Source organism: Pinus tabuliformis, chromosome Q, assembly GCF_031772625.1.
Source record: "Pinus tabuliformis cultivar Carrire ecotype Pingquan chromosome Q, CPIR1, whole genome shotgun sequence".
NCBI lineage: Eukaryota > Viridiplantae > Streptophyta > Pinopsida > Pinales > Pinaceae > Pinus > Pinus tabuliformis.
The window spans coordinates 569,890,680-569,913,302 of record NC_142296.1 but is presented as its reverse complement, the minus strand read 5'-3'; the positions used below and the strand labels follow the sequence as shown (position 1 = coordinate 569,913,302).

The following is a 22,623-nucleotide window of genomic DNA, read 5'->3' as shown; positions in this document are numbered from 1 at the left end:
AGCAATCTTTTGTCTTGATTGTGCTTGCCCTAATTCTTAACATGGTATCAGAGCCATTTTAGTCTTAAGGGTTTGGTAATTCCATTATAGTTTTTCATGGAAAGTTTGATTTCATAGCTCCATAGCTTGATGGGTCTCCTGGTTTGATGTGCGAAGCTGATTATCATATGTGAAGTTCAGCATTCTATATAGCTGATGGAGCTGCATATTTAACGATGACAAAGAGCACTAACAACCAACACACATGGGCAGAGCTGGATAGTGATAGAGATAGCGATTTGTCTACATTGTATTGACAAATACAAAATGAAGGGATACCCTTCAATCTCAATTTCCCAAGCATGCCTCATACAATCACTGTCAAATCATATGAAGAAAGTTTGAGAATCCACAAGTATTTGGATATTTTTCTTTTGCGGCGGCCGAGGTAGACACAGATCTAGTAATCATTTTCAGCCAATAGAAGTGTTTGAAGCAGTGACAATGTAGTTAATCAGTAAAATACTCACAAGGTTAGATTCATGTTCAATTAATTTCAATCACTCAGATCATTGGATGAGATATCAATGTATGAGACAAATCTAGTCTAGAGCTGCTAGCTTTGCGTGTGAGATGCAGTAGGCCTGTGCATGCTCTTGTTATATTTGTTTTAAAAGCTTTTGGGCATTTTTTTCCAACTTGGAAATTTCTAGATGGTAGTATGTGGAAATGTAATCAATCAATGGTGAATTGACCAATTAAGTTGAAGGGTTGATAATCTTGTTTGCTATCCTGTTGAGACAACTGACAAGGTTGTTCCTCCAAAAATGGATTTGCTTTGTTGCCACGCTCCCAACCATTATATCTACTCAAGCAAAGTTGCAAGGAATCTACCAATGCAGCCTCGTGGAAACTCATGAGGGTTTTCAATAATCAAATGAACCTGTCAGTCTCTGCTTGGGTGTCATGGTGGTCGAGACTGTGAGTGGTGGATCCTTACTAGAGGACTGCACTTAGATTTGTGCCAGAAGCATTATGAGAACCAAACTTCAAATTATGTTGTTGCACCACCAAACCCTTGTCTGATGACGAGAACGAAATGTATTGATTATGAATTGCGAGATGTGACTTTGAAATGTGTAAGGTTGCTCGTTAAACCTTTGAATTTGTTACTTTTATTTTGAAAGTAATCCTTACATCTTCAAAAACGAAGAAGAAGAAAAAACAAAGGAAGTACAAATTAAAGTTGCAAAGTCATAATCCAATTTTATTGATTGGCTTAGTGAAAGCTAAATTTTTTAGAAGGCATTGGAAGCTTGAAAACTGTACCAATCAATTCTATTGAGTTTATATGGATTGATCAAAATGTGGGTTTTATTATGAGATTGGGCAAAGTCACTTGTTTAAAAAGAAAGGGAGTTGGGAGAATCTTTTGCGAAAATTTTGGAAACTTTTAGGGACTAGATATGAAAACTTTGAAGGCTTAGTCACCAAATTTTGCAGAAAGATTTTTACACTTATGTTTTTCCATTAAAGAAATTGTTCTCAAGTGTAAGCATTGATTTTACTAAGAATAATGAAAAAGATCAATTCTTTGGTGGTGAATGTCACCTTAATCAACTCGAAATTGAATAAGGGGATCAGAGGCACAACTTGAGTACATTTGTGATGGTGCATGGATTTTTGGATTCTTGATGCTCATTTTTTTGTTCTATTTTTGACATTAAATCTACAACTACATCACACACAGAGTACAAGGCAAATTAATGCAATACAATCAAAGCACACGCAGTTGAGTAGCTGCAACAATGTCAAATTATCAATCACATCAGCATTCAACAGTGATTCTACATCATTATTGAAGGTAATGGGCAAATGAAGCTTTCAAAATTTGATTGTAACTTGCAATAGTTTTTCTTTAACTTTCTCTAGGTTATTGAGTCAAAGTTGATAGGATTGAGTCTTTGAATTTGTAATTCAATTGAGTACATATTGCAAAACGAACTACTTGAGATGGAATGAGGAGGTCATTGTCATAAATCAATTCATTGTAAAAATCACTTTGGGGTATATTTTTGGTAGCATCCATCACCCTCACCTTGCTGTAAATGAAAACTATTCGAGAATGATATAAAAGAAACAAGTGCAAGTGAGTGTGAACAATGATGCCTAGGATGATGGAATTAATTTCTTTATTGGAAACCTTGCCAGAAACAATTGAGAGCAGTTTGGTCATACCAACCAACAAAACATTAGAAAATGTTATCACATGTTTGCGGGTCATGCAAACTGTTAAAATTGGCAACTAGGGCCAAACTCCATGTGGGTCATTAACATGCTGGATTCATCATCTCGTGTTAGAGATGTGATTATGAGCACAATAATCTTCCACTCCCTTGTACATCTTCATATGTACCTTATCTCTCCTGTCTTGGAGGTGCTAGGGTTTCTTGGAGCCTTTGGAGCATATTGAATACTGAGGTAAGGGTTTGGTCCCGTAGAGAATTGGCGATTAGGGTTTTGTGATGAAATTCTAGGTTGTACTTGTTGAAGTGAAGAAGAAAAGGAGATGTTTTGCCTTGGGGGGCATGCTAGTGTGATGCTTTCTTGTTGGAGCTTGTTGGTTTTGGCTAGGTTTTTTTTTGGGTTTTGGAGAGCTAGAAGATTGCACTAGCCTTCGGATGAAGCTATGGTATGTACATGAACTTCATCTTTCTACATATATGTATGAAGATTTTGGCTGTGCAAAATTGTTTCTATAGCAAATTTGATTTTTAGCCACATTATTCTTCATGATTTGGTAATTTCCAACACTTGTGTGTCTTTCTCAATTGACACAAGTTAACATCGAAATTGTTTAACTGGTTTAAAATTAGTGTTGAAGAAGATATGGCAGATTTTGTGCTGTATTTACAGCTGTCATAAAGTGGATTTCTGATATGTTTTATGCCTGATAAGATGGTGCTAGAGGGCTGAAAGTTGTTGGCACATTTGGTATTTTTTCTCTTGGATTGCCAAGTGGATTCGGGTTGTTAAGAGGTGAAATATTTTCATGTTGCTACTGTTTTATTTATATTTTATAATAACAGCTGTAAACCTAAAATCCACATGGTTAAGATCTAGGAAACCTATAGGAAATTTTTGAATTTTTTTGAGCTGCTTTAATTGTCCCAGTGCAGAAAATTTCTACAATGTGAGAGATGTAAGATGAATGTGATGAGGGGTGAAATGAGGAAATATGAATTGTGTTTACACGGATAAGTGTGTCCATTATATGGTTGGCCAATGAATATCCAAATCTTCATAAATTTGGTGAACTCTAAATGACCCATGTGACCTTCGTGGAGCTATAGCAACCTGATTAATGTTTCTGCAAGTAACAAATAAACAAGTTCATTGCATTTGTTTCAGGGAACTATAAATCTCAATTCACTTGTAAAGGGTTTAGTGTTACTTTTATCAATTAGTTTGAGCATAACCATAGGTTCTTTGTGCATAGTCTCGTGCATGCTAGGAAGTGTCCATCCTCTATGCTTGTCTCCTCCATATGGACCATTTTAGTGCCCCAAAACTATGTACACCAACCCAAGATTGGACATGCAACACCCCTAGCATCATCCTAGGGGCTAAGGGGGCATCGCCCCCATACTCGTAAAACCTCTACAACAGTTGGTGCATTGAATTCCCACTGTGCATGCCATGTTTGAGCCTGCAAACACCCACCTTAGCAACCTGTGTGTCACTGTGTGCTCACCTCAATGGCCTAATGTGCCCTCCTTGGTGGGATGTGCATGCTCACCTTAGTGACATGTGCTTTCCCTCATTCCCCCTAGCATCTTCCCCTATTTAGATATCCCTTTGATGTGTCGAGCCATCTCTTGCTGATTCAATAGTTGTTGAATTAGGCCATCAAAGAGGATCTCTACATATTGTACATTCAGGTCTCTTGGACCTCACCTTTGACGAGCTTGGATTCGAAGCTGTGCTTCTACCTATGGCACTTTTTGGAGTTGTAGGATGGCATCATTGTCCGACCCCCTTACACACACAGACGTTGGATGCATTCTCCTAGGATCTTGCTGGGATAGTTCCAAGTTGGTTCTCATAGACTCCGGATAGAGATAGATCACCATATACCACAGTTTGATAGGATTTGCCAAATGTTCCACCTATATGAGCCCGAGATAGAGGTACACCACATTTTTAGGTGCCCCACAATGTTATTGGCATCGAATCAATGGTCGAACCAGAAAACCTTGTGGACCAGGTACCATTCAGAACTAGACTGGAACCAATAAAAAAATCGATCGATCAAAAACACAGAATATTCAAATTAAAGAAAAACATGTATATTCATGTGCATCCATATGAATCCAAACCATTTATACACATGCAAAAGTTCTCATGTATCTAGCAAGTAAGAGTGCATACAACCAAAATAACACTTTCTGCAAAACATTGCTGAACCTAGATACATTGGGACACATGCTATAATGGCCTCTATAGTCTAAAATAATCATGATACTACAATACTACAATTACAAGTGTTAGCGGCCACCATTAGAATCATCATCCTCATCATCCTTGTGTAGAATGAGTAGCCTCTAAGTCTGCATTGGGATTTCGACTTCATTCCCCTAGCCCAAAAGTTGGTACTTGTGATATATCTCCCTTTGGAGCCTGTGGAGGTGGGTCCAAGTCCAACCAAGAGAGGTCTTCATTGTCAAATGCTTGTGCTTGACTCTCCACAACCCATTCTGATGTTGGATCAAAGTCACCCAAGACTATGTTGCTTGATTTAGGGGTTTTGTTCAACAATTGGTTATACATCAACCTAAGGTTGTACTAAACATAAACCATGTCATTCAACCGCTTTTGCTCCAAACAGTTCCTCTTCTTTGTGTGTTTACACTAAAAAACACTCCAATTCCGTTCACACCCTAAAGCACTGCATATTTGGCTCAATATCCAAATTGCAAATTTTTGCAATTCAGGGCATTGAATACCAAATTGTTGCCACAAATAGGTTGCAAAAAGGGTGGAAGGCAAAGAAGTATTAGCGATTGACTCTGAAATTTGGACTCAACAATTGCAATGAGTAATATAATTTTCAAATTTTGACATTTCTTACCTTAGGGATCCCTTGCTCTATTTCTTATAGACATAAACATGCCAAAGGTACTGGTAATCTCACTGAATTTCAAGAGCTTGGTATGAATCTGATCTTGAATCTTGGGATCTGAGACCATTTGCTCAATGCATCTATATCATCCCATCTATTACCTCCACATATGCCTTAAAATTTGTAGTGTAATGGTACCTTCAAAGTTCAAAAACAAAAAAACTATTCATCAATTGATTTCGAATATTTGATAAAGTTTTTCTAGTTAGTAATGAATGACAAAACTTATAAGCATTGAAATCCAAAATTACATACCTTAGAATTAAGTAGTAGCCAATTGCATGTAAAGGTTTATGGAGTTGTTTGTTCCTTCTTTCATCAATGATTCTTCATAGAGGAATGCACTTCTGCATTGAATACCAAATTGTTGCCACAAATAGGTTGCAAAAAGGGTGGAAGGCAAAGAAGTATTAGCGATTGACTCTGAAATTTGGACTCAACAATTGCAATGAGTAATATAATTTGCAAATTTTGACATTTCTTACCTTAGGGATCCCTTGCTCTATTTCTTAATACTTATAGACATAAACATGCCAAAGGTACTGGTAATCTCACTGAATTTCAAGAACTTGGTATGAATCTGATCTTGAATCTTGGGATCTGGGACCATGTGCTCAATGCATCTATACCATCCCATCTATTACCTCCCCATATGCCTTAAAATTTGTAGTGTAATGGTACCTTCAAAGTTCAAAAAACAAAAAACTATTCATCAATTGATTTCGAATATTTGGTAAAGTTTTTCTAGTTAGTAATGAATGACAAAACTTATAAGCATTGAAATCCAAAATTACATACCTTAGAATTAAGTAGTAGCCAATTGCATGTAAAGGTCTATGGAGTTGTTTGTTCCTTCTTTCATCAATGATTCTCCATAGAGGAATGCACTTCTGCATTCTATCCCCATATGCTAATTTTATTTGTTCTTTGGCTTGATCAATGGCCTCATAAATAAACCCATGGCAGATTTATCACCATCCACATCATTTTCACAAGAGGCTCACTAAATAGCACAATTTCTTTTGCTTTTGACTAAATGTTTCTGTTAAACACTTGGTCAAACATCTCTTTCCCTTTAGCCTTTTTTCTCAACTGAGATTCATTCCATTCATCACAAGAACATATCTTCCTCAAGTGGGATTTTTGTTGAACAAGAGATTGCAATGAAAGAAAGTTTGTTGCAAATTGTGCAATCGCTGATTGAACAAGCTCTTTACCCCCATTGTGCTTTCTCATAAGGTTCAAAACACATGAGTAGTTGTAGATGTACCTAGTTATGGAATTTGCTTTTTCCACACACTTCTTCACCCACTAAATTTTGCCAATATCCTCAAGCATGAGGTCCAAACAATGGGTTGCACATGGAGTCCATCAAATGATGGTGTGATTTTTCTCCAACATTTTTCTAGCTGCAACATAGTTTTTAGGCATTATCTGTGATCACTTGTACAACATTGTCAACCCTTGCTTCCATAACCACTTCATCCAAAAGTCGAAAGAGTAATCGTGCATCCTTCACCTGATTAGATGCATGAACATATTTGAGAAACATAGTACCTTTTGGGCAAGCAATTAAGACATTTAAAATGCTACGAGATGTGCCATGAATCCACCCATCAGACATAATTGTGCAACTTGTTTTGGTCCATGATTGCTTGAACCCTATGATGTACTCATCTATTCTTTGGACCTAGTCTTGTAGAAGTGCCCCCTTGATATGATGAAAGCTAGGGTCTTTGAAGTCTAGTTCACATGAAGCTAAATCATAGGCTGATAATATGTAGAATTAGTGGCATTAAAATGTATGTCTACATCGTACCACCCTCTAACATTGTATTCATATGCAACTTTTTTCTCTATCTTCTTCCATTTAGCATCAATGGTGTGTTGAGAACCAGGGGTGGTGCAAGGTACAAAGAAAGAGTCAATCCCTTTACGCGCCGTTGCCCTCTTCAAAGTAGCTGAACTAGGGCTAGAAATATAATGATGATCATCTCCAACCCTAACAGGGTAATTGGAGGAATCTTCAAAACTGGGCATACATTCTTCAAAATCAGGGTCGCTAAGAGCATCATCATCTTTTTGACTTTTGCCTATTTCTTTTCTAAATCTTATTTTTTTTCTTTTCTGCTTGAAAGGATTCAATCAGAGTTAGCATCTCCGCTTTAAGATCATCATATACTTTCTTACAAAGTTCTACTTACCCTCTCCAATGTGCTAAGTGTTCTTTAATCCTATGAATCCCCCCTTCCTTAACTTCCTTCCCACAATAGTTGCATGTTTTTACTCGATGTTCATTTAAATGGCAATGAACCCATACTGGATCATTCTTGTCTTTGGGGGCCATGATAACAAATAAAAATCTGCGTAGAAAACCCTAGGATTTTGAAATTTCTAGGGCAAGAAAACAATTTCTTAGTGAAAATTAGAAGAGGAATAGAAGCCACAAAATATTGTAAGAAGATCTCCAAATGTTGAGAAGAAAAGAAGTTCCAAATGGTAAAAAATCAGATCTGTGATTGTATAGCAGTCCCCACAAATTTGAAAATTACCCCTTAATTAGCTCCAAAGTCTCCCTTACAAATCTACCCAAGAAATCCCTCATAAAAGCCCTGCAAAACAACAATTGTTTAGAGAAAAATAGAAGAAGATAGGGGCCATAACAACTTTTGCAACAAAAAATAAACTCTGCATAGAAAACCCTAGGTTTTTATATTTCTAGGGGAAAACAACAAATTTTTAGAGAAAAATAAAACAAGAATGGATGCCATGAAATACCTCGAGTTTCCCTCTAAATTTTAGGAAGAAATTAGATTCAAACATTAGAGAAATCAACTTTTTGGCAACCCCACAAAATCTGAGAATTACCCCTTCAATCAGCTCCTAAACCCACTCAACAACTCCCAAATATCTTTGGGAAAAAAACACTTTGAAGCAGCTCCAAAATGTCCCTTAGAAATCAGCCCAACAAGTCCACACAGCTATACAAATCTGCCCAAGAACTCCCTCAGAACAATCTTGCAAAAACTCTTCAATTCTCCTCAAAAAACTTAGTTCAAGAATTTCAAGAGCTTAAATGAATAGTGTGAGTGAAAGAGAGGGGATGTGTCATGTCCCTTCCAAAAATAATTTTGCTCAAGGGGATTCACAAATTTACATTTTTGCCTAATGTGAGGGACCCACGAATTTTTGGGCGAACAATACTTAGGAGAGGAGGTCGAATTACTTGGATAGTGGTGTGTGGGTGCCACCCCTCATGAAATATGCACTCCCTTGGAGAAAAATCGAATTGCTAAGGTGGGGAGGTCAAAATGCTTGATGGAGGGACCCACATGGGGAGGCAAGTCAAAATTATAAATAGAAGGGGCATAGCAGCTATTGGGGTATTTTTGTCAACCTAACTATTCTCTTGTTGCTCAAGCTGTTTAGTTGGGTCACATTGCTGTTTAGCACAGAGCTTTCCAAGGGGAGAGCTCACCCTTCGGTGGACTTTGAGTACCACCCTAGGAAGATCAATTGCTGCTACATTGGAGGGAGATTTGGGGGGATCCTGGGAGCATCTTCAGCCATTTCTCTCAGCGATTTCGTGTTCCAGGAGGACGCAGGAGAGGATCATGTGCCACCTATTTTAGCTATTTTGCAGGGGGTGTTTGTTGGGAGAAATTAAGTATAGCCACTCTAGGGGAAGGTCAAGCCTTGTGAGGAATTTTGGGGCCAGAGATTGCTGCCTTGGGGCAGTACAAATTTCTCTTCTCCAGGGCTTGTGCATAAGACTATTTCTGGGCACACGTGGGGAATTGAGGGGAGGATTTGTGGAGCTGGGTTGTGCAGGGGATTTGAGAAGGTCATCCGGGGAGGTGAAGACCAGGATTTGGAGTGATTGGAGGGCTGCTGCAGTGAATTTCCAGACAGGCCGTATTTTCCAGCTAGTTGAGGGGAGGACGTGGTATTTGGGGGTCATTTTTGAGGGTCAGAACTAGACCAAACCCTTTTTGGGTTTTGGTGGGTTTGTTGAGAGGAGCCCGGGGCTAATTTTGCAGAATTTTCTGAGCACCGGAGGAGGGTCTTTCAGCAACTTCTTTCCAGCAGACAGAGCAGTTTCTAAAGGACAATGCAGGGCATATTTGGGGCAGCTCATTTCCACATCTGGGAGTTGTATTTTTTGACTTGGAACTTGTCTAGCTTGCCATTGTGGCAAGCCCAGGTGCACTCCTTTCATACCCCATTGTACTATTGCTCCATATATAATAAAATGGCTCAACTGGATGGTGTTTTTGGAGATTTTTTGGGTGTCTATTTATATTTCTGAATTTTGTGTGTGCATGTCAGTTTTTGCTTTGTTTATCACTGTATTTCCTAAGTAGGAATATTACAAGGTGTGTGTGTTTAAATAGCTTTAGGAGGGGCCTAGGGCTCTATTAGATGTGGACCATCCAAAAGAAGATAAAAAAATATGCAATTTGTTTTGGCTGGTCCGTGTGTATGGAACTGGTCTTGAACTGGTCAGTTCGGTGAAATAGTCCGGCTCCGTTATGGAGCTGATTGAGCTGGTTCCAACACCCGAACTGGACCGGTTTGGGCCCCAAAAACCGGTTGGACTGGCCAGTTTCACCAGTGACGGTTTGGTTCAGATAACATTGGTGCTCCCTATGCTATGAGATCGAAGGATGCTATCGCAGTCTATGTTGGGATTCAAGATGTTCCCTATCTACCTTGTTCAGGTACTAGCACAAGCAATGCTTAGCCCTCTTCAACAGGGAGATTTTCAACCACAGATGTTAGTTCTTGCACACCATGGGATGACTAGGATGATCACCTCATACTTTCATGTGGATCCATCAGATTGGAACAAGTGACAGGCAGTAGTTCAAGGTGTACTAGATACAAAGGTGAGATCTCAGGTCTCTTCTCAGCCTCCAACCTTGGGGAATTGATGGATACCATTGAGACCAGTTTGGCAATGCCAAACTGCACATCAACTCACATGTCCTCAAAACAGCAGAGGGACTGGCTCCGAACAGCTCCATAGCAGGGCACCCCTGGCTCATCCGATTACCTCCCAGTCTCGTAGGAGTGGCCAAAGATTTATTCATAGTTTCTCTCCTTTGACCTCGATGTTAGGAGCATCCCTTTCTCCTACTCCCCCCTCGGATCATATGGCCGGATGCACCGCTAGTTCCAAGGGACTTCGTCAGTGAGCTAGTGCCCAGTTTGACTCCCTCGCCATCAATCATCAAACTCAGGAGCCCTTGACACCTTTAGTTCCATCGCCATACCTTTTTATCTTTCTTGTTAGGCTATTGATAATTTTGTATTGTGCCACGGTATTTTGTATGCATCTTGCGGCAGCACTACTGCTTGTTTCTTTCTTTCTTTATGTTATTTTCAGCGTTCTTTAGAAGCTGTGTTTGCACTCCCACATTGCATTCATACTGATTGTACTCTTCTTCAGTATCATTGGTCCACTTTTGTGGGTATTTGTTGGACAGTGATAAAATTATCTTATCTTACATGCACACTTATTGTCTTCACTCTTTAGGAATGCCAACTGTTTCTGTTCACCACCAACACATGAATTGCAACAGTAGTGTTTGGTGCACTTGGAGATGAACAATCACTGACAGTTACAAAACCGAACAGCCTTTGGCAGCAAATTGGATATGCTGTAACTAATATGGATTCTATGTTTAGAATGTGGCATGCAAAGCTTCTGCATAACATCTTTCTCTCTTCCCTCTCTCCTTCACACAATGATGTAGATGTGAATACATAGTTATATGTGACTGTTTCGGTGCAGATTGCTTTGTGCACATTTTATTCATTGATCGCTTCATTCTGTTCATGCTTCCTCACCCATAACTTAATCAATGCGATGCTATTTAAGTTGTCCTCTGATCCGCATCTTGGAATCAGATCATCAATAAAACACATGGGGTATTTCTTTAAATAACCTTGATTATGCTTTCTGTTTCTACACATAATTTCACTTTGTTAATGCACTCTGAAAAGGTATTATCATAAATTTCTAGCAGTGTTCTCCCTCTGTATAAAAACCATGGTTTGAGTCATACCAATTTACTGGTTCTGTAAATGGACCAATTACATAAACACCAAACATGATTTTTCTTTGGTAATTTGTATTCTGATTGGAAAACATAGTTTTTGATGTCTCTAATCCAATACAACTGTGCATCCAAGCCAGTATTTTTGAGATAAACAGGTTAACTCTAAAATTGAACCAAACTTGCACCAGAACTATAGGAGTAAGTCTATATTGTGGATATAGTAAGGCTCCAAAGAAGACATAAAATTTGCTGGCAGAACTGCCTTTAAGTTTTAACACAACATTATTCATGCAAGATGCAAATTCAGGGACCAGACTATATCATCAATGCACAAAATCATTGCCCTTGGACATTGGAAGATGGAAATGGAGGCACTTGGAAATTGAATGCTATTATTTTGCTAGATGTTATTTTGAATGTCTTTCTTAACTTTTATCTGTATATCTGGTTTCTCTTATTTTCCTTGTTAACTTAAAGAAGTAAAACTCCTTCCAGGGTTAATCTATATTACAGCTCCATGAGTGCAGTTTGGCTGTTGCTGAGAGTGCTGAAGATGTTGTTTGATTTCCTGTGGGATTGGGATCTGATGAAGAACAACGTTAAAAAAGGCAGTAGAAAATCTTTAAAAGCAACGTTGGATAATAGGCAGATTAAAACAATTCAATGAAAATCTGTCTTGGGCAGATCTTGTCCAGGAGTATTAAGCATGTGGCCTCTCTGTAAACAGATTCATCGCATAAACACTAATCATGGTATTTCTGGAGTAATTTATATTTTGATTGGAAAATTCATCCTCAGTGTCTCCGATACAAATCAACATTCAGGCCTACTCTTTTGGGAAATAAAAAGGTATCTTAATTTGAACCAAAGTTGCACCGTTAGTTGAGGAGTAAGACTAGATAGCACAAATTTTGGCATTTTGTGGATAAGTGGTGGTGGATAGAGCAAGGTTTGGAAGAAAGCTGCTAGTGTAGTAGAAAGAGAACTTTTGTGGCAGAGATGCTTTATACATAACACTATTTCATGCAGGATGCAAACTCAAGGACTAACATTAGGTGCACAAAATCATCAGTACTGATCATGGGAAGATGAAAGTGGAACATTTAGAGATTGAATAATATGGTTTTACTTGATGTCATTATTTATGTCAAGTTCCTTTTTTACTTTTTTATCTGTATATCTGGTGGCTTTTATTTTCTTTAGTATTGGCCCGAAGCAGTTGAACACTTCCTGGGATCATCTACTTTACAGCCCATCATACCTAGCTATGTCTGTCGATAGTGCTAAAGATATCATTTCATTCAGTAACATATTAAGGTTTAAAAATTTTCCCAATGAAATGACATAGCTTCATAACAATAACACTGATAACTTGTTGGATATCACTGTGAGAATGATTTCAATGCTGGCCTTTCTTCTTATACATATAATGAGTGTTATTTGGTTGTGCGAGTTACTTGGTTGAAAGTTGAACCTGCATTATAAATTTTGGTTAATGGCATATTGTTTAAATAATGCATGATGAAAGTATTTCCGCTTGTGTAAGACTCCCCTACAAGTTACAACAAACATAGTATGATCTTATATCAGGGCCATTTTAGAGGATGTATCATATGCATTTTGTAATAAACTAATATCTGTTTGTCATTGTATCCTTTTTGATGTTTTCTCATTGTGAACTCTTGGCTTTTTTAACTGTCATCTGTAATTTATACTAACTACTTTTAATGTTGCCATTTGTGCAGTACTTGGATGAGAATAAGCAGTTAATTCTGGCAATTCTCGATAACCAAAACTTGGGGAAGCTTAATGAATGTGCACAGTAAGTCTTTTTCTAGTGGTTCAATTATATATTTTAGTCGAACTTTATAATTAAGTTTTCATTTTTGTTTCTTTCTTGGTCAAGGTTATTGTTTTCTCTATATGCTGCTTCAGCTCTTTGTATATTGGTGATTGCATGACAGAATTATGTGATATGTTGCAGTGCATTTAGAGATTATACATGATATGTTCTCCTGACTTGAGTTTATTCCTTTGGATATCTACTTGAATTCTTTTAGTGGATGCTTCCCTCTATCTAATTTTCAACAGGTGGTCCTGCATGTGGCTAGACCTATAATATACTGTGTAGTATGCTTGGTTGTGTTTTTGCTTCTAGTGAGAAAGAAGTAAGAGTTGAGCTGATTATGTCATATGTGAGTGCAAAGCTTGATGTATGTCACCTAGGAAAGCTCAGGTGGCTGCTATTTAAGCTATTAAGTCCATCAAAAAGGTACTGATACTACTCTATGGAAAACAGATGTAGAATACCATTCACATGACGGACATGACTACTGCTGATATGGTAGGTTCAACTTTCAAGGTTGCATGGAGTGGAAGCATCATTTTCCAAAAGTCCTCGGGAGTGGAGCATCCCGGGAGCAACTATATATATATAGTTGCAGAATATATGAAAACATGCATATTTGTAAATCAATGAAGATATAAATGGTATCCATAGTACCTCAGTGATTAATCATTTGAACATCAACCATCTAGAATCTAGATTCTATCAATTACAAACAAACGTACAAAATTGTAAGCTATATAATAGAGATTAGACCATTAACTTATGGAATGAAAGAGGTTATCTAGTGTGAAAATTCCTTAAACGCGGGAATCCCTACTGCAGCAACTGATGATATTTCTCCTACTTGTTAGATTTACATGAACATGCTATTAGCAGTTTCCTATGGCAAACATCGAAATAGATACACTGCAGCCTACACCAATTAAATAATATGTCAAAACAAGAAACTAAACAATAGAGAAAGATACAACACAAATGACAATTGTTTTTGGACAAACGTCCCTGGAAAAACCCAATGCGGGAAAACCGGTGCAATAGATCTGAGGGTTTTTATTATTAAGTTAAAGTATTTTTGAATACAACTTCTGGATGCCTTCCTGACAATCTAGTTATAGAGAATATCACTTGGTAGAAGAAAGTAGTGAGATTACCTCGCTCTTCACTGCATATCTGGATTGATCCAACAACTGAACCAACAAGTTCCCCTGCTACTTCTGCACTGCCCCTGCTGGGTCAACATCAGCGTCTAAGGCTCTGCGTCACCATTGATTTCAGCCCTCCTGACACAGGAACGTCAGTCTCCTAGCAAATCTCGGACTTCTACGTAGAGGCTCCTTTGCGTTGCTCTGCGTGGGGTCTGCGTGAGCCCTTCCTGGCTTTGCGTCACCTTCTCTGGCCTCTGTTTTGCCTCCTCTGTGTGCCTCTCTACCTCTCTGCTGAGTATTCTTGGCTCCGGAGAAGATCCTGCAACCAAAACTTTCTCTGCCCCTCACTGCGTGATCACTACAAATCACTGTGCTACCTCTAGCTTCAGCAATTTGATTTGACTGATCAACGCTTTGTGCGTTTTCCAAATGACCCTCAAGCCTCCTTAAATAATCTTCTCGTTTACATTCAACGACCCAGACTAGAAGCTAATTAGTGGCTAAGATCATTTCTGCTCGATCCTCGTCTTCTTCTAGAAGTTACACCCACAGTTAGATTAATACCCATTAATTATTTTAATTTCCTAAGTTTAGACTTAGGGTCACATCAAAAATAATTAATTATTTTAATAAAACCGTCTCTGAGTGGAATTTCCGAAAATGCTTTCTGGGTTCTTTGGAATACATGTGCCCAAGCCTCCCTGCAAAATTTGAGACTTAGAGCACATTCGATGCTACCAGAAATCAACATCTAGCAACCATCAACAATAACACACCAAAGTCAAAGGAACTTAGCTCAATTCGTATGGTTCACGATTTGTGTCCCAAGTAGCGTGGGTTCAAGTCTCTGGAGACATGTTGACCTTTGTAGCATTTATGAAATATTGGTTCTACCAGGTGGAATAGTGGCAACCGTTTCTACAAAGTTACCAATTGTGCCTAATTGAATGTACTCATTACTTAAAAAAAACAATAACATACCAAATAGTTATGTTTTCAAAATAGGCCATCTGTATTCTGAAATATGATGATCGAATGTCCAGACTCCAAAATAATAAATTGAGCTAGTTGCTAAACTCTTCTCTATATAAGTGTTCACGTATTGTGAAAGCACTCATGTTGCCAAATGTTGTAGATGTGGGTTAGCTCCTCCATGTATGTTCCACCACTCCTTGACAAGCAATGTTCCACCATTGCTTATATTGGAATCCTCATCATTAGTATCTTTTCTTTCTTTTCCTCTCGTATAGCATTCGCTTCTTTCTTGATTCTCTAGGGACATCAGTTGACATCATCCATTTGATGAAATTGCCTTAAAATATGGTAGAAAAAGCTCAACATGCTTGATCAATGCTTTTGGTTTGTTGTGTGAAGGGTACATTTTTGCTAAGGCCATGACAAATGTGTCTGACAATTAACACCACCAACACTGGGATGCATACAGGGCTTGTTGCTCTTGATTAAATACCAATCACATACCTTCATATGTGATTGAATCCAATGAAATGTCGCATCTCATTGATCTTGAAATCTTGAAAATTGTTAAGTTTGTTAAATTTTGAATGGGACATGAAATTCTATTTTCTCTATATGAAGTTTGATGAGGTTGGAACTGCTTTCAAACATCCTGAAACAAATAATGGTAAATGTTATAAATTTAGGTAAAAAATTTACTTTAAGAATTTAACATTGCTGTTAGGGAGCGTCAAAGGTGATAAATGCTTGGCAATTACTGAGAGGGGGGGTGAATCAGTGATTGTAAGTTTCCAATTATTTAGCTCAATTGAATACCCTTTTTCGAATATCTTCTTATGCAACTAATGACTTATGCATATGTTCAATTGTTGATTGTTTATTTTGCAGTTACTAGAGAGAGACATTTGCGTATGTAAATATTCAAAATTCAAGAGCATTCACACAAGTGGACATTCAACAAGTGACACATGAAGACACCAGATATAAGTGTAAACCCATAAAGGGAGAAAGCCACAAATTTTTGGCTGAAAGTGTTGTGAAGCCAAACTACTACTCCCTTATTACATCAAATTTTTTGTAGGCTCCAACCTACAAGAGGCTGCTACTTGAAGGAAGCTCCAACTCCCACAATTTTTTTGCAGGGTACAACCTGTTCTTTATCAATCTATAACTTGAAAGGATATTGCAATCTCCCAATCACAATACAAGATCAAGTTTGCTAGTTACCTGATATTAATTTATGTCCTCATGACCGCTGCTCATCTTCTCTGCTTCTCTTCTTCAATTCTTTTCCTCTTCTGCTACTTTTCTCTTTTTCTTCTCACCAGGGTGCTGCTCATAAGCGCTCTCATACAAGTTTCTCAACTCACCAAAAAAATTAATGCTCTTTCAACAATGCATATTTTATAAGCATAAATTATTGACGATTTGTACTCTATGCAGGAATATGAAGTGAGGAGTTGTCTCTTGGTCTTCTAAGGCTGTTCACAATCTGCCTCTTCATTTCCAAATCTGAAATTCAGTTCAAAGATTTTTGTAATATAAAGAAGAGTTGAAATAATATAGGCCAACAACAATGATTGCAAAAGACAAGTCTTAAAAACGTTTTAGATTTGCATTAGTTACAGTTTTAGTTCTATTTCAGATTTGTATCATCCACATGTTAATGCCTGTGAGAATTCTTTTGTAATGTCTTTACTTAGGCTTGGTGTCTTAGCATGCGGGAGATGATTTGCCTCTTTAAGTGCTTTCTCAGTGGAGTAAGTGATTTATGTCTTCTTTCTTAAGTCTAAATTAGGAAAAAGTACAATAATTAAAGTCAATTAAATATTGTGGACTATTAAGTCATTTTCTAAGGATAAATAACTTAATTATTTAAGTGATTTAGAAATAATCTCAACTGTTGATCTCCAAGATGTTCTAGAAGGGAGATTAGGGTTAGGGATTTGAGCTTAATGAAGATTATAAAGGAAGCTTAATGAAGAGGTGAAGACACAAGAGCCCAAGAGAGCAAGTCATCACAGTGAAGGTGATTTTCTCTAGTGTGAGTGACTCAATGGACTGGAGCACAAAGGAGGAGAAGTACGAGAGAATTAAGGGCGAATCTAGGAGGTCGAGTCGAGGAGATTGCAAAACCGAGTTGCTAGGGGAAGGTCGATTTGATTTGGAGAACGCTGAATTATTGGGGGTTTGAGTTTTTCCTGAGGCACAGTGATAACGCACAAGGAGGGCACGAGTCCATTTTCCAGCTAATTAATTGGGCCGAATTTCTCTAGGCCAATTTCTTTGAGAACCCGATTTCCTTGGGCTGAATTCATCCCGTGGGGGCCGAGTTACATGTTCCAGTTATTGTAATTTTCCTTGTATCTCAGTGGGTTGAAAACCCAGATTTTCCATATTAATAGATGACGAAGAATTGTTGTGGGTGAATTATTTTTGCAATGTGTGATTGATCTCTTTGATTTAAATTTCGCTGCATATGTTCATTTCTAGAAGTTAGGCTAAATAAATAATTTGTTGTGAATACAATTGAATGCCGTGAGAAGATAAATTTGGTTGGTATTTCAAAAATTTAACAGTTGGAAGTTTGATGTATGCAATGCAAAACTAGTGAGGGAGCATTGGACAACAATAAAGAGAGTTTTCTTGTATCTGCGTGACACTACTCATTATGGATTGTGCTACCAAGGAAGACTAGGACTGGACAAAGTGTTTGACATACATTGCTTTATTGATGCAAATTGGGTTGGTGATCTGGATTGTAGAAGATCTACAAGTGGGTATATGTTTAATCTATTTGGAGGAGTTGTCAGTTGGATGAGCAAAAGACAATTTGTAGTGGCACTTTCAATTACAAAAGCTGAATACATGGTAGCCACTCATGCAAGAGAGGAAGCATTTCGGTTACAAAGATTGTGTTTAAGTATGGGGTTGGTACAAGAAGCTATAAGGATAGATTGTGACAACCAACATGCATTTTTCTTCGTGAGGAACCTTGCTTATCATTCTAAGACAAAGCATATTGATGTTCAATATCACTTTGTGAGAGATATGATTGAAGACAAGGTGTTGTTGGAAAAGGTGGACGCTTTAAAGAATGTTACATCTGCATTGACAAAATATGTGAGCACTGAAAAGTTCTCTTAGTGTAGAGAAACAATTGGCATTTCTGCCCTGAACTGTTGACTGTGTACTCTTGTGGTCCCCTGTGTGCAAAGAAAACAATGAGTGGGAGAATGTTGGGTATGTGTTATATTCTTTGCACATATTATATGCACCACAAACAAAGGGGGGTTTGATTTTTTGGCCTTTTTCAACCTACGGTTTTGTTGAAAATGGTCTTGTAGCACATGGTTGTTTTGCCCATGATTTGGTAGTTTCGGTTATGGAACTATGTTTTGATTAGCGGTTTGTATGCTATGGGATGTTGTTGTATTGTAATATATTGTACAAAAGATATAATGAAAAAAATCTTGCTGGTTTTCCTGGTTTTGGGTCTCTAAGATAAAATCTGTGTGTAAATTTGTATGTGTGCGATTGTAGCTTTTTTGTTTTCATTAAGAATCTGTTTCCAACAATTAATTGTACAGGGTGTACTCTAGGGTGTCAATCCTCATATGGAATCATCAAAGTGCCCAACGCTCTGCTCTAGAGGGGCAACACTTCATCTGCAAGGTCATCATTGCTCTTTGTAAGGTGCAAAATGACCTGGACATGCTTTGCAGTGGAGTGATGTGAGTTTCCCTCAAAGGCCTCTATTGATGTGTGAAAAACAACCTGACAAAACCTTCTCAAGATCAAGTGAAAGTGACCACTCACTAGTGACAATGACCATGGATGCATCACAATGAACCATACTTAATTGTTAGGGGCATAATAACACTTCAAATTGAGATCACCTTCAAAAATCTAACTAGACCAATTTCTGTAAAAGTGTTCCCTCCTTGTGTTAGGGATGGCTAGATAATCAACCCTATTTGGTGTTTCCAACCCCTAAGGGGAGGTGACTAGTCTTAGGTCAACTTTTCAATCCATAGGTGCTTGTGATAATAGTGGCAATGGAGGGGAAGAACTTAGGGACAAGGTGTCGTGGCCATGGTACCAGTGAATGGAGGTCCATCATCTGGAGTGTATAGATGTAAGGAGGGAGCATTCATGGAGGCATGAGATACCCCTTTCCATGACTTGCTTTTTCCACCCCTGTGGTGCGTCTTTTACTTCTTTTTGACAATGCTTTGAATGAGAGCATAACTTAAGAGCCCAAACTTTCTTTTAATAATTTAGCATTTATTTATCCCTTAATGACGAGTTAGTTTCTCGCTCATCAGGGTTGGACATGCAAGGGTTTCTTTATTTTGTGATGGAGCATCTAGTGCTTAAGGAACCAGGTGATGGCTACTGAGGGGAGTAGAGCTCATGCTAGGATTTTACCCACACGCTAATTAATGTCCTGACCATTTGTTTCAGTTTACATTTCTTTTTCTTTTATTTTGGCCATTTTATGCTTTTAATGTTCTTTTCGCTGTATCAACCTCCAGAGTAGTTTTCGGCCTAGACTCAAGGATGAGGATAAGAGGGTGCCAATTCCCAATGAACCAATGACCACAAGCCCAAAGAATGGAGATGAAATTTGGGGAATGATAGAAAGTGGTAAGTATGAAATCTTATGGACACACTATTTCAATCCAAGTCTCCCAAGTTCTACCACTCCTATGTCCCTAAGGTCTCAGTGGAGGTCCCACTAGACTAGGGTCAAAAACTAACCTCCCTTATAAAGTGAGAGAACAGGTTTACAGTCAAGATCAATCAGTCATCCAAATCACCCCTTAATCAAATAGAAGGTTGTCCCCTAGGCCCTAACCTTGACACAAAGAAAAGTGAGGACGTTGAGGGGTCGAACCTTATGGAATGTGAGCTTGAGGATTGGCTTTCCCCTTTAGAAATAGGTAACTAGGTTTGGTCTTCATAAATATGAAATGTGTTTTTGATTCTTGTATATTGTAAAAAGAAAGAAAAAATATTATTATTATTTTTGTAGCATGGGTTTAATGCTCAAGGTCAATTTATTTGTAGGTCAAGCACCCATTGAGTGCTTCTAAGATTTGTCATAGAGTCAAGAATTAAATTGATTCATTGCCATATATGAAAGACCCATTGGGCACTTTGTATCATGTAAATGAAATTTATTCAGAGTCAAAAGAGTCAAAGGTCCTCCTCCAAGACCAAGTCGGCTTGCAAGAAGGGAAGTCGGCCTACAAGTGACAAGTCGGCCTCATGAAGAGAAACTCAACCTCACAAGAAGCCTATATATATAGGAGCTCGACCTCATTTGAAGGGAGTATCTAACATGTTCGATCAAGGATAAGAAGGAGATCTAGAAGGAGCGAAGAAGAAGAAAGAAAGAAAAAGTCGAAGTTTTTTGAAGCTTGTTTTGGGTTACATAATTGCACACATGTAAAGTTTTTAGGGCACATATTGCAACTACAAATCCGAAATTTCAGACCTCTAGAGAAGCCGAATTTTGGAGTCATACAGTTCAAGTGTGCAAGTCGAATTGCCAAGGAAGAAGAAGCAATCCTAGTGAAGGAGAAAGAAGAAAGTTTCACCATCTTTTCTCACACGTGCGAGTTAGGGTTTCTACAACAGAGGCCGAAAATTGCAGTCCTGGAGAAGCAGTCGAATTTCTGAAGAAGAGGCCGAAATCTAAAGTTCTGAAGGAGGTTGATTTTGTGAGAATTTGGTTCATCAAGAGGAGGTTTGACTTCGTCTTGGAGGGGTCTTGGTATTGGGTCATAGGTCTTGGAATTCGTCATTTGAAGATTCTTTTAGAAGAGAAGACTTCTTGTGGGGTTTCCTCTCAAGAGGACAGGTTTTGGCCCTGGCTTGCAACCTATATCTTGTGCCCTCTTGTTTCATTGATCTTCATTGTTTGGTCGCTGTTTGATGATAAAGAACACTATAATAATCAAGATAAGAAGAAGCTAACTACAAGAACATCTAGTTAATTAAAAGAACTTCATAAGCAATTATGAAAGTAAGAGAAATCACTTTAAACTAGTTGCCCTAGATTTCTCAACATGGTATCAGAGCTAAGGTGACAACAACAAGGAAAGGAAGCTTGAAGATCATCCAATTGAAGAAGGATATATAAGGACCAAGCACAAGGAGATCGTCAAGGAGAAGTAAGAACCATCAAGGACTATCCATCTCATCACAAGGATCACATCATCTAGAAGGAACAACACTTTGAAGAAGAAGAAGACCTCAAAGACCCTACCTCCATTCAAAGAAGGATCCTATACTTGAAGCATTCTTGGGAAGTTTACAAATTCTACAATCATCAACCAAAGGAAGCAAGAAGAAACACTTCATCATCATCAAGGAGGCATCTTCAATTGTGTCAACAACAAAAGAGTAGTTGAATTCAACATCATCAAGAAGGCATCAAGTTGAAGATATCATCATCAAAGGAACATTTTCACTTGACAAGTAAGTATTCTATATTTTGTCTCAATCTACAATGACTTCTTTCTACAAGGAGAACAACAAACTTGTTGGGACATCAAATTACCTTGCATGGAAGAAGAGAATAGATTTGATCCTTTTAGAAAATGAAGTTAGTGAATATGTCACGGGATCAATCACCAAACCTTCTCAAGAGCAATCTCAAGCACTATCAAAGTATATGAAAGGAGAAGTAAGAGCTCAAAGAATCCTCATAGAGTCAATCAAGGACTCTCTCATCACTTCCGTAGCAAAGTTGAAGACATCTAAAGAGATCTATGACAAATTGGTGGAATTGTTTTCTGTAAGCATTGTAGGAGAAATCATATCTTTAAGAACCGAACTATACAAGATGAAAGTCTCAAGGGAAGAAGGGGTAGCTTCATATTTCATGAAGGTATCTCAAATTAAAGACTGACTACAAGAACTTGGAGAAGTAATGTCTGATCTTGAGATGACCACCATTGTGCTCAGTGCATTACCTGATGAATGGGGCAACTTTGTATCAAGCATCTATGGGAAGAAGGAAACCACTCCATTCAACAATCTATGGTCATTATGCAAGATTGGAGAAACTAGATTAAAGGCGAAGAACGATGTTGGATTAAATGAACAAACACAAGCATATGCAACAATGGCAAGGAGGAAAGGAAATTCAGAAAGTTTGAGCCTCGAAAGAAGTTTCAAAAGAAAATTGATATGTCTAAAATTCAATGCTATGAATGTAATGAAAATGGACATTTCAAAAGGAATTGTCCTAAACTCAAGAAGGACAACAAGAAGAGAAAGGAAAGAAATGAAGCCCATGTCACTGAAGAAGTAGAAGATCCAGAAAAGAAGTCAAAGAAGGAAAAGTGATATACCTCCACTATTAGAAGGTCGCTCACACACTTAATCTATTTTCAAGTGCATTGAAGTTGGCAA

The 22,623-nt window shown here is 38.0% G+C and overlaps 1 protein-coding gene across 2 annotated transcripts in view; it reads left to right on the top strand.

Moving 5' to 3' along the window:
• LOC149220731 (GRF-interacting factor 1-like) overlaps positions 1-22,623 on the top strand; it is an 85,133-nt gene that overhangs the window by 3,844 nt on the left and 58,666 nt on the right. For both annotated transcript variants that reach the window (XM_089384899.1, XM_089384900.1), the window contains exon 2: positions 12,972-13,048. In XM_089384899.1, coding sequence (XP_089241025.1) covers positions 12,972-13,048 — 77 coding nt within the window. The remainder of the gene's footprint in view (positions 1-12,971; positions 13,049-22,623) is intronic.